General features: G+C 41.4%; 1 protein-coding gene across 7 annotated transcripts in view; it reads left to right on the top strand.

The window, feature by feature from the left end:
- Positions 1-12,682, top strand: part of ACOT9 (acyl-CoA thioesterase 9) — a 39,748-nt gene that overhangs the window by 13,275 nt on the left and 13,791 nt on the right. For 4 of the 7 annotated variants that reach the window (XM_039520475.1, XM_039520472.1, XM_039520471.1 and 1 more), the window contains 4 exons: positions 2,489-2,534; positions 5,513-5,683; positions 5,773-5,810; positions 11,895-11,978. In XM_039520475.1, coding sequence (XP_039376409.1) covers positions 2,489-2,534; positions 5,513-5,683; positions 5,773-5,810; positions 11,895-11,978 — 339 coding nt within the window. Of the gene's footprint in view, positions 1-2,488; positions 2,535-4,712; positions 4,847-5,512; positions 5,684-5,772; positions 5,811-11,894; positions 11,979-12,682 lie in introns of all 7 variants that reach the window. The other 3 variants (XM_039520474.1, XM_039520473.1, XM_039520476.1) reach the window with 2 other exon arrangements.

The raw sequence follows: 12,682 nt of genomic DNA, 5'->3' as shown, positions 1-12,682 counted from the left end.
CAGTCCAGGCAAACAACTCATGTTACAACAAAGCTTAAACTTGTTCTTTGTAATAATTTTAAAAACCGTACTAGCTATTTATTTTAAAAACAGCAAAAAATATCCACCTCCTTTTCCATTTCTTATAAGGAGTTATGAAGTTTAAATCTCCTCAGTGTGGTAGATACGATTGCTTTGATCTGCTTAGCACTTGGAAGTCCAGGGGCTCCGGGCTGCCAGCCCCATGCTGCCCGGGGTCCCTATGGACAGTTCTGTCTGCCATTTGGGAATTTTTTCCCAAGAACCCACTGTAACATTTTGTGAGGCCCAGTTTGGGAACCACTGATTCATAGGAACCTCCCCTCCCATTCGTGATCTCATAACATTTCTGTCACAAATAAAGCAATTGATTTCATGGATGGCTTACTAATATTTTATACTGTTAAGCGATTAGAGTGTGTAATATAACAAAATAGTAAATCAGGTATGAAAGTTTAGGGAGCGTTATCTCTAATTGCTTGAAATCCTGTTAAATGAAGAAGGGAGTAGATGAATAATAGAATTTACTCACTAAACAAATTCTGAAAGTGTTTGTTTTTAAATCTGTAAATTGGATTTGGTTTTGGATTGTAAATTTGGATTTGGTTTGCTCACATTTTAATAATATTCATTATGCACATTTTCCTTTTACATTTTGCATAATCAAAATGAAAGTACTAAACCTTCTACCCTACAAACACTTGTGTGTTTTAAATCTGTGAATAGTTGCACAAAAGAGAATGGGACTACTTGCACATGTAAATCTGCAAAATTGGGGATTAAGTCATTAATAGTTTATTGCCTCGCTCTCTTTACAATTAGAAATGGCTACAACTTTCTCTTCAAATCAAGATACAGAAATTCTAGGCGAAAACATTTATTTTTCTTTCAGTTTGCACAGTAGTACAAAAATGGTTGTAGATGCTGTGATGTTGTTCATTCTAATGCTGCTTTACTCTAATGGATATTAGGGCAAGTTCACTGCTGGCTCCATGAGTGGAATTTAATTGAGTTCAGTGGAGTAGCTCTTATATAAAGAGGCCACTGATGAGGCTTAATTTAATTTAGTTAATTTTTAAGCATTTATTTTGGTTAAGGTTTATTGGTGTAAAATTAGTCATGGAATTTTCCTTAATCCGAAATATACTTTTGATAATTGTTAATACAAATAGCTTGAGTGTTCAGTCTGGAATGTGCAAAGCAAGACTATGTGTAATAATTTTAATTTGCCTTGTATAAAAAATGTGAAGGATCAGCTGCTGTGCTATCAGTGGCTGAATCTGTGTCTTGCTAGTGTTCTTTATGTAGCTGTTCCCTGATGTGTTCTTAATTCTGTCTTCATAATTTAAAATCCTCTCTCTCTTCCTTCTAATAATTTTGATAAGGAGGCAAGGTTGCCCTGCTTGTGTAAACTGCTTCATGTCATTGTCTGTCTGAAATTTATGAACTGTTGCTGGATGAGTTCAGGCACTGACCACATCGTGCATATACCAAACTAAAACTCACAGCGTAGAGTCTGTAGATTTGAGTAGACCTAGCATTAACTTGGCAGTCCCAAATGAGAAAAGAACAGAACCATTAATCTGCCTTTTCACCCAAAATTTAAAGAAATCTCACATCCTCACACAGATGCTAGAGCTGTTTCACTGGTGCAGGCAATGGTAGAAGTACTATTGGCTGACTGTGTGTAAGCCAGGAATAGGCAACCTTTGGCACTTTGGCTTGGCCGGTTTGTTTACCTGCCTCGTCCGCAGGTTCGGCCGATCGCGGCTCCCACTGGCGCGGTCCGCAGTCCCAGGCCAATGGAGGCTGCAGGAAGCGGCAGCCAGCACATCCCTCAGACGCACTGCGGCCCTGGTGTAAGCCCAGCTAAGAGCTGCATTTCTACATAAAGGGAGACGAGTCCCTGCTTGCGAAAGCCAGTATACTTGACCCTGCCTGTCCTTGTTTGGAAATTATTGATTAAAAAAGAGAAATTTTCCTTTTTTCCTCAGTTGCACTGTTCCCTTTTGGGTTTGTCTTACCTCTTGTCAGTCTGTGAATTAGCCAGGATTTATTTGTGTTTAGGCTGAAATGGCCCCATATTCTGATTCCTCAGGTTGATATTGATCTGCCACATTTTTTCAGTTATTCAGCATTCTAACAACTTTTGCATTTGCATTAGTAAATTTTCTGAAGGCATTTTCTCTTGGTTCTTGCTGTACACAACTGGTTACAAAATCATGTTACTAAGATAAAAAGTATCCAGGTTAATTACGTTATTAAACTGTGGAGAGTCTTGTTAACTCATCTCAAGATCATGATATACCTACTAAAACCAGCAGTGAATTTGGCCAACAATATCTAGTTTTCAAGCCACTGTTTGAATGACTTTGCTTGATCTTCCTGTTCTTGGGATGAAGATTGCACCTTTTAGCACCAGGCAACTTCACATTTGTCACTTAACTGATTTGCTTTGATTTTGTTTCAGTGCGAAGCAGATTGAGGGCTATAGTGGGAGCTTCTACCAACTGGAGGTACAGTGTACATGAATGTATTTGTCTTTCATTTCTGATACCCTTGAGAGAGCTCCCTTTCACAGCAATGGAGGTTAACAGCATTATACAGCTAACCTGTGGGAAAACACCTGGCTAAGGCTGGAGGAAACAATGAAAACTGACAGCTTTTGAATTCTGAATTAGTGGCTAAAGTTGCTGGCTTGCTGTGTAAATAATTACCCAGCGTTCTGGGCAGGCTTGTACAGCCCACTCTGAAGCACATGCCATCTCATCTTCACTGCTCTGGTACCATACTAGCCAGATTAAGCTAGCTAAAGTATGGTTACGTGAGCTGCAATTATACCCATTGATTGCAGTGTAGATATACCCTAAGTTTGTTGTAATTTAATGGTGATTCATGGTTCCTGAATCTCTTGTGGAAATCAATGCCATTTTACATTATGAGATCCGTCTATCTTGTTTGTACATGTAGGGTTTATAGTATTTTTGAGATTATGAACACACTCTTCTTACCCAATGAACTGCAAAAATTGATAGACCGTTTACATCAACTCTATTGTGCTGTTGTATGTGTATATATAACTAAATATATTTATATAATCCAGATTACAGATGTGATTCAACATGTGGAAGTCAATAGAAACACGTTGACTTCAATGGGAGTTGGATTGGGTTTTAAGATTCTTGTATGTCTAACCGTAGGGCTGCATGTACTGGACCACAGAACACATGCAAGATTCTTCTCTACTTAATGGCTGTTTGTATCAATTTTGCTGATGTGAAAAGTCTACACATGGCTTTTATAATGAGTGATACAGGGGTTGGACCATTTTGGAGGAAACTTGTTATAGTATTAGATGATTGTGCTTGATCCTATGTTTAGCTAATTCAGAAATACAAGATTTCCTTTCTGCGAATGTTTGTCACCTAGCAGTTGATACATGGATGGAGTATTTGTATAATATTTTAAGAATAGTACTGCAGCATTTAAAAATATTGATGGTTTTGAGGAATAGTATTTCCTTATCATATATTATAGACAGCATAACCCCTAATATTTTCATCTATGTAAATGAAAGTGAATTTTTCTAAAACTTTTAGGGGTGAAAGCCTGGCTTCCTTGAAGGCAATAGGAGTTTTGCCATTGACTTCAAAGGAGATTTTAATATGTCTATTAAAAGTTCAATGTAGGAGTAGGGTGGAGAACAGAATATAATTGGATCTCTTGTTCAATTCCTACAGGTTTATGGACTGTTGAATTTGCACCTGTAACTATCAATTTCATTTAGACCTCTCCTTTAAAACTTTGCCTCTTCCCTGGAACGTTTCACTAATAGTCCAACCTAGAGAGAAATCCACAGAAACTAAAGAATAGAGCATCTTCACTTAGCAATTTGGTGTATTCCATGTCTGTACAGCTGTGTAACTTAGAATGTAGACCCTTTGGGGTAGGAACTGTAACTTCTTCTCTGCTCTGTGAACTCTGATATGCACTAGAGCTGGTCGAAAAATAAATAACATTTCACAGTATTTTTAAAGCAGTGAAAGTTTTTATTTCCCTCAAAATATTCTGTGAAATTTTTGGTTGATTAATATGTTCTATCAAAGAAATCTTTTAATATTTTTTGAAAACATTTTAAAATGGGTTTTGGTGAGGGGGAAAAAGATCTCTTGTGCGCACGCTCTCTCTCTCCCCCCCCTCCCCCCACCGGAAAACAGGGGTTTTGCATTTGAAACGGCATTTTTCAGTCAAAAAAAACCCATCCCCAAACTTTTGTGAGATAACTTGGGACCAACTCCGCTATGCACAATGGTGCATAGTACTGTATTATAACATGCACAAAGGATCATGCTGCACATATGTGAGTGGTATAGATCCATTGTGATAATTAAAAAAAAAAAAAGTTTTGCTGTGCCTGGTCCAAGAAACAGGTTAGTGTTTTAGAGAATATCTTCAGCATTATATTTGAACTCTCTTAGGTTTAACGGATTTAATACCCATTTGTTATATAGATTTAGTATTGACTTTAGAAATCATATATATTATAACTCTTCTAAAGTTAGGTTACACTTTTAAGAGGAGGGAACGTCTGAGCTCATGTAAGGAGTGATGTTTAGAGCAAGAGTTTTACTTGCCATCTGCATCTCTGCAGGGAAGTAAGGTGGGATGAGGTGTCTCCTTATTCCCCTGTACAGGCTACTTGCCTCATGGATGACCACGTTGTGGAGAGAGCACCCTCTGCAGGAGCAGTGTGCCTTTTTCTGCATAGATGGCTTGGGGAATGGATAGATTTGGTTTTCACCTTCCATCAATGTGCTGGCCAGCACAGGTGAGCTGGTATGGCGGGAAAGTAAACTGCTGTTGGTGTAGAACACTGGCAGGTTACTTTTCTCCTGGAACAAAGTGCTGGTGGGGAGTAGGGAGAAGAACTGAGAAGGGAATAGCAACTGAGACATAGTTCCCTCTCTGGTCTACTTACTCCAAGGCAGATTGTAAAGTGATAATTGGAACCTAGTAAGTTTAATAGATTTTTTTTTTATGTTGGAAGAGTTGGGCTATAGTAAATGTGAGCCATAAGAATCTGTACAAAAATCATTAGGTTAAATTATGTTTCCTTAAAATAAAGTATTTGAAATCAAGTGTTCTTTAAAGCAGTGCAGGTTTTTTTTTTTAAACAGCTTTGCATCATTCAGGATTGGACATATATTTTTATTTAACTCTCTTGTACAAAGTATGCTATTTTATTTGATAAAACCATCGCATCCTGTTCCTTAAGAGTTTGCACATAGTTTACTCTTAACATTTCTGATTGCGATGTGTTGTACGTCTCTATTCCTCTCATGACATGTGATCCCTGGTATAATATATACTTTTTTCTGACTGCTGCTGTTTTGTTTGTTTTTGTATTTTTTAAACATTGATCTACAGCATGGCGTATTTTGGGGAGAGTTGCATCCTGTATTCTGCTGCTGATCTCAATTTCTTTTCTTCCCAGTGACCATGTGCAAGCAATGCATGAAAGAAAAGACCTACATAGTCTATTGGCCAAACAGCAGGAAGACTTGCCACCTAGGAAAATGAATGATAGCTACATAGAGGTTATTTTACCTCTAGGAAGTCAACCTGAATTAAGAGAAAAATATCTGAATGTACATAATAGTGTGAGGTAACAAGGCAATCATTTTATGGATATGGAAAAATAAAAATTGCTTATCTACTGTTAATGTAGTTGAATTCTCATTATTTATGTCCTAGGTTTGGAAGAATTCTTGAAGATCTTGACAGCTTAGGAGGTATGTAACTATATCTATGTTTAATGCAAATCTACTGTTACTGTGTTAGAACAAGAGATAACAAATGTCTGTCTGAAGATGTAGCTATTGTATTGTTTGGAATGAATTACTTCAGAACAATATACAGTAAAAGCTTTGTTATCCGGTATGTTGGGGGGGGGGTGCTGGTAATTAAAAAATTCTGGTTAAATAAGAGGGAGGCAGGCTCTCAGAGGGAGTTTGGGTGCGGGAGGGGACTCGGGGCAGGGGGTTGGGGCATGGGAGAGGTTGCGGAGTGCCGGATCCGGGCAGCGCTCACCTCAGGCGGCTCCCCACAAGCGGTGACATGTCCCTGCTGCTCCTAGGCGTAGGCATGGCTAGGCGGCTCTGCGCAGTGCCTCCGCCTGTTGGTGCTGCCCCTGCAGCTCCCATTGGCTGGCCCGTGTTCAGGGCGGGGTGAAAGCAGCGCAAAGAGCTGCCTAGCTGCGCCTTTGCCTAGGAGCAGCAGGGACATGTTACCCCCCTCCTCCCTCCTGTGCCCCTGCCCTGAGCCCCCTCCCTCATCCAAACTCCCTCTCAGAGCCCACGCCCCACACCCCCTCCCGCACTCCAAACCCCTTGTGGCCATTCCTCCACCTAGGAGCAGCAGGGACATAGCGCCACTTCTGGGGTTCCACCTGGAGCCAGGTAGGGAGCCTGCCGACCTTGTGCCAACCGGACTATAAACCGCACTTTCAATGAAGATCAGAAATGCCGGCTTATAGAGCTTTCTGGTTGGTAAAGTGCCGGATAACCCAGCTTTTACTGTAGTATACTGATGTGTTCTGTCTGTGAGGATGTGCTACAACCTCCAGAAGAACAAAGAAGGGAAATCTAATACAGTTGGAAGAGAGGAAAATGGGGTAAGGAGTAGCCAGAGGCAGAATGGCTCAGCTGCTTGCCTATGCCAAATTTTAAGGAGTAGCATGCAGGTAAATGTTCCTAAAAGAGGTTTGTTTTAGATGGAATAGGAAGCTATGAAGAAAAATGCTCTTGGGAAAGGGCTGTCTATGTTCCTCCTCCCCCCTCAGTGTCAGGAGTTGGTTGGAAGTCATCCCACGGGTTACACAGTTTAGCCTGGTGTGGTTGAAATAACAGGAGCCACTGATGGGAATACCAGAGGGGATGAGAATCAGGAAAACATGAAATCACAGACAAAGGGCTTGGCTACGCTTGCAGCTGTACAGCGCTTTAAGTTAAACCAGCCTTCGGAGAGCACACTAAGGAAAGCGCTTCAGTCTGTCCACACTGAGAGCTGAAAGCGCACTGGCATGGCCACATTTGCAGCACTTGCAGCTGCATTGGGAGCAGTACATTATGGGCAGCTATCCCAGCGTTCAAGTGGCTGCAACGTGCTTTTTAAATGGGGGTGGGGTGGAGTGTGACAGGGAGTGTGGGGAGAGAGAGAGTGGGTTTTTGGGGTGCTGAGAGTGTGTCAGCATGCTGTCTTGTAAGTTCAGACCCCCCCCCATCCTGCCTCTCCCTCTTCACTCAAAGTAAACATTAGCTGTTTGTTTTTTTTCTCAGACCAGATAAGCAGCCAGCGCTTCAAAACGGAGTTTTGAAAGGGCACTTCCGCATCCCGAGTTCACAACAAAGACAAGAGAGGCCACTTCAGTTAAGGGGATTATGAGACGTTTCTGGTGGTCAAATAGAGTGTTGTACTCTTACTTCTTGTTTACACTGGCAATGAAGTGTCTCACCCAATAGGCAACAGCTGTTAATCCTTTTGGGGATGTGGAGTACCAGGAGCGCTCCTGCCAGAGAGTAAGAGCACTCTACGTGTCTTGCCAGTGTGGACGGGGAATAAGGTAGAGAGCTCTGAGAGGCTTTATTGCAGTATAACGCACAAGTGTAGCCAAGGCCTAAGGAGTCATCAGCCATGTCAACTGGAACAGGGACTTCTTATTGGATTTGGAGCTTGCCAAGAGAATGTGCAGCAGCTTCATCAGCAAAGCACAGAGCCTTCAGACCACCATCAAATCTGGTCAGAGAGCAGTTGTCTGTGATTTGTGATGCTGTCTGTCTTTGGCTGTGACCCCAAGTTGGATCCTGTTGGCCCCCGGTGTGCAGGCTGGTTTCATATTGACCCTGGCCTATTCAAAATTGGTTGAAAAAGGCCCATGAGTGGTGTGGCAAATCAAAGCCAGGGACATGTGTAAGGTCAGTTACACGAGCCTGGGTTCTGATGTCCACTTTTCATGCCACTTCAACATCAGAGAAATCTAGGCAGGGCAAGTGGCCTCACAATGGGTTCCTTGACAGCAAACATGCTCTTGGGTGGTCGAAGCGGTGTGTGTATACTAGTCCCGGGTTTGTTCTGATCTTGTCAACCATTCTGTCTGTAGCAGCCTGATGATGTATGTGTGGAGGAGTCATGTTGCTTCATGTGGGGAGCTGGTGTTGTCGAATCTTCCAAGTTACGATGTGCATGGTTGAGTGTAGTTATGTGTCGGCTGACTTGATGTGAGACAAATGGAGCCAGAGTGGAGCACTATATTCTGCTGCAGAATAATAGAGGGCTAAACCGAATATCGGAGAGTTTGAGCATTTGCTCCTCAGGAAGTGCTGGGCTGCTCAGGCATTGTAAAGATGGGAGCAGCAGGGAGATCTGAGATGATGAGTATGATGGGGTCGGTCACAGAGACTCCCTTTGGACGGTCACCTGATGTGCTGAGATTACCTCTGAACCCGTTTTCCCTGCCATCTTGGGACTCCAGAACCCTGTCTTGTTGAGCCAGATATGCTAACTTGCTGCAACACAGACCCAGGGTCTGAACCATGCCTCCAAAGCTTCAGACTTAGCTGAAAACAGCTCAGCCAAGTACTCCTGTCTCCAGCACGCAGACGCCTGGCTCCCAATGGAATCCAAACCCCAGATAAATCCGTTTTACTCTGTATAAAGCTTATACAGGGTAAACTCATAAATTGTCTGCCTTCTCTAACACTGATAGAGAGGTATGCACAGTTGTTTGCTCCCCCAGGTATTAATCACTTACTCTGGGTTAATTAAACAAAAGTGATTTTATTAAGTATAAAAAATAGGATTTAAGTGGTTTCAAGTAATAACAGACAGAACAAAGTAAGTTACCAAGCAAAATAAAACAAAACGCATAAGTCTAAGCCCAATACATCAAGTACCTGTTTACAAGTAAAATCTCACCTTCAGGTTGTTCCAATAAGCTTTTTTCACAGACTGGACTCCTTCCTAGTCTGGGCCCATTCCTTTCCCCTGGTACAGCCCTTGTCAGTCCCAGCTCAGGTGGTAACCAGGGGATTTCTCATGACTGGCAGCCCCCTTTTTTCTGTTACACCCCCTTTTATAGCTTTCGCACAAGGCGGGAATCCTTTGTGTCTCCCTCTGGGTTCCCACCCTTCCTTCTAAATGGAAAAGCACCAGGTTTAAGATGGACTCCAGTTCAGGTGACATGATCACTGTAAGACCTCCTTCATTACCTAGTAGCTGGAAGACACATACATAGGAAGGCTTGCAGGTAAACAAACCCATTCACAGTCATTGATTCTGAAGCACCCTTAATGGCTTCCACTTAACATGTTTACATCAGTAATACAAGTTTATATCTTATTCTCCTAACTTCAGACATAGAAATAATACAGGCAAACAAATGGGATGAACACATTCAGTAGATTATAAGCTTTGTAATGATACCTTACAAGAGACCTTTTGCATGAAGTATATTCCAGTTACATTACATTCACACTCATTAGCATATTTCCTAAAATATATGGAGTGCAACATCACAATGAGAATTAAGTTTTTTACCTTTTCTGTTAATACAAGAACAAGAGAATACCCAATAAAACTGAATTGCAATACATTTAAAATTGGTAAAAGGAAATACTTCTTACACAATACATAACTAATCAGTGGAACTCTCTGCCACTAGATGTCATTGAATACAAGAGCTTAGTAGGATTAAATACATAAATAGACTTTTATAGGAAGAAAATCTACAGTTACATTGAGCAGGAAATAAAATCAGAAGAGAGAGTCCCTCACGTTTCAAGGCATAAACGAACCACCAACTGCCTGGAAGTAGGAAAAAAATTCTCCCAGGGGCAGGTAATGAAGGTCCCTTTATAGGTGTTTTACATTTTCCATTGAAGTATCCTGTCCTCAAGAATGGCCAGTACCAGGATTGGATGGCTCACTGGTCTGATTTGATATGGCAGTTCCTAGGTTTTGGAGAGATTAGTGAAAGAGAATAAGAGGCGTGTTTCTGAGTCGGATGCTTGAGTTATGGCGGACAGTGTGCAGGGTGGAAAAGGAAGGAGGCAGGGTATAGAAATTCGTATTAAACTGGATGTTTTTCTCTCGTAAAAACAGCAGGATGTGAGTGGAAAAGTGGGAAGAGGGGTGTCAGTAGAAATTGTCTAGTGCGGAGAAGCAAGAGTTGTTTAGTATGGGAGTGAGACCACATATATAGCAGTCCCTGAACTTTCTCTAGAGGCATTAGGTGGTGCTGAGATGCAGGAGAGGAAGTCTTTCAATCAGACTTTCCTTTTACAAATCAGCATTGAAGCAGTAGCAAGGGACCTGGCTCTGTAACTCAGGGGCTAGACCATTGGTCTTGTAAACAAGTGGCTGCAAGTTCAATTCTTGCTGGGGCCTGCATAGAAGTTTCTGCCTTGGATTGTCATCTCATTGCTTGTCAGCCAGAACTAACCACCACCCTGTGCTGAGGGTACTTGGGATGTAGCTCAGGGTTTAGAGCATTGCCACTGGAATAAATGGCCCAGGGATGCTGTGGAATCTCAGTCATTGGAAATTAAGAGCAGGTTAGACAAACACCTGTCAGGGATGGTCTAGGTAATACTTAGTCCTGCTATGAGTGCAGGGGACTGGACTAGATGATCTCCTGAGGTCCCTTCCAGTCCTTCGATTCTATGATTCTAAGGTTCTCTTACTGCTTTTTGTGCAGGATCATTCACATCCAGCCTTTAAAGACACTGAGATTCTAATCTTTTGTTTTGCTGCTAAAAGAGGTGGTTTGTTGCTGAGAGACGTGTGGGAACATATTTGGACTCAAAATGATACCAGACAACTGTGGGATTTGTATCTGTTCTGCCCACTGTGTAAAGGTTCTGGTTCATGAAGGTCATATACCCAATTATGAAATATTCATAGCTGTGGGACCCAATTTTCATGTGAAGGTGTAAAGTTTTGAAACCATGCCATTCGTCATCAGATGAATGAGCATCACTAATGTTTTGATGGCCTTGAGCAGTTCAGAAGAGAAAGCTGTCTGAAAGCTTAGTTCTAGTGAGAGTCTTAAGTTGAATTAGACTAATTTCAGTACGTTAATTTGCTGTTATTGAGGTTGGATGGGTTGCGGGTTCTGAGGGGGGCAGTCAGGGGGCAGGAAGTGGGAGGGGAAGGATGGGGGGTGGGGGCCAGGCTGTTTGGGGAGGCACAGCCTTCCCTCCCTGGCTCTCCATACAGTTGCACAACCCCGATGTGGCCCTCTGGCCAAAAAGTTTGCCCAATCCTGCTATACAGCAAAAAAGGGTGTGTTCTTAACTTGTGTTAGCTATCTCAGGTTACAGTAGCAATGAAGACATGGCAACTTGGCATTTAACTTGGATTAGGTGCTTGAATTAAAGCCTGTAAGGGGAGCCTGGGGATGAACTCAAGCTGTTAACCTGAGTTACTGCTATTCTAACTAACCTGTGTTAAGAACAAACATTTTTATTTGCAGTGTATGCATACTGTCAGTTACAAAAATCTCCATCAAGTCAAAACAGTACAAAAGCTTAAAATGATCCAGTGCAATGTGAAATTGATCTAAGGAGTGAGTATACTTGAATGATCAGACCAAATTAACTTGCTCTGAGTGAATAAAGTTTTTTGTAAGCAGATTAAATTACTTTAGTCATTAACCCTCCAGGATGCAGTCTTCTTTGTCTTTGGTTTTGTTTGAACTGTACATGTGCCCTACATTTTGTATCACAATGGCTACATTGTGAAGCTTGTTCCACTCTTTAAAATCCCTTTTAAAATATATGGAGAACAGATAACTGACCACCTCTTTGATCTCTCCACAGTTCTCATTTGTTACACTCACACGAAACATGAAGCTTCTCAGAGATCTCCTTTGTCAATAGTTACTGCCTTGGTGGATAAAATTGGTAAGTGGTCATTTGATCAACTGAAAAATGATGGTCATTTCTATGAACACTTAGTAATTAACTGCTTATCTCCAGCAGAAACTGACATCTTTCTCCTTTGTTTACATGAAATTGTTTGGTGCTAATTCTGATATATTGCATTTCTTTTTAGATACTATTCTGCCTTTTTCTGGTGCCTTTCCTTCCAAAAAAGTGAATATTTCATGTTTCATGCGTTTCTGTATTCAATTTTGCATCAATCAAGTCAGTCTCTTAGATATTGACAGGCCAGTGTTGCTTGTCTTCCACGAAAGAGGCTTATAGCAGTGAGACTCAGCTTTGATTTTTGTACAGTACGTAACCAAGCACGCTAATGGTACTTAAAAAATAACAACTTAGCTCTTATATAGCACTTTTCATCTGTAGATCTCAAAGTGTTTTACAAAGGGTGTCCATATCATTATCCTCATTGTACAGATGGGGAAACTGAGGGACAGAGAGGTGAAGTTGACTGTCCCAGGGTCACTCAGCAGCCTAATAGCAGAGCCGGAAATAGAGCGGAGTTCTTCCCTTTTCACTGTATATATAATCTATTAAATGATTTTAAAAAAAGATCAATTGATTAATTGTAATTGGCAATTATGATGACCTGCTGCCATCTTGCTGAAAAGTGACACCAACAGTGTGTGTCTGAGTCCATTGCTGATGATTATAAACTAGAACTA

Source organism: Mauremys reevesii, linkage group 1 (assembly GCF_016161935.1).
Source record: "Mauremys reevesii isolate NIE-2019 linkage group 1, ASM1616193v1, whole genome shotgun sequence".
Lineage (NCBI taxonomy): Eukaryota > Metazoa > Chordata > Testudines > Geoemydidae > Mauremys > Mauremys reevesii.
The sequence above is the reverse complement of the archived record's forward strand: the minus strand, read 5'-3'. Positions and strand labels throughout refer to the sequence as shown.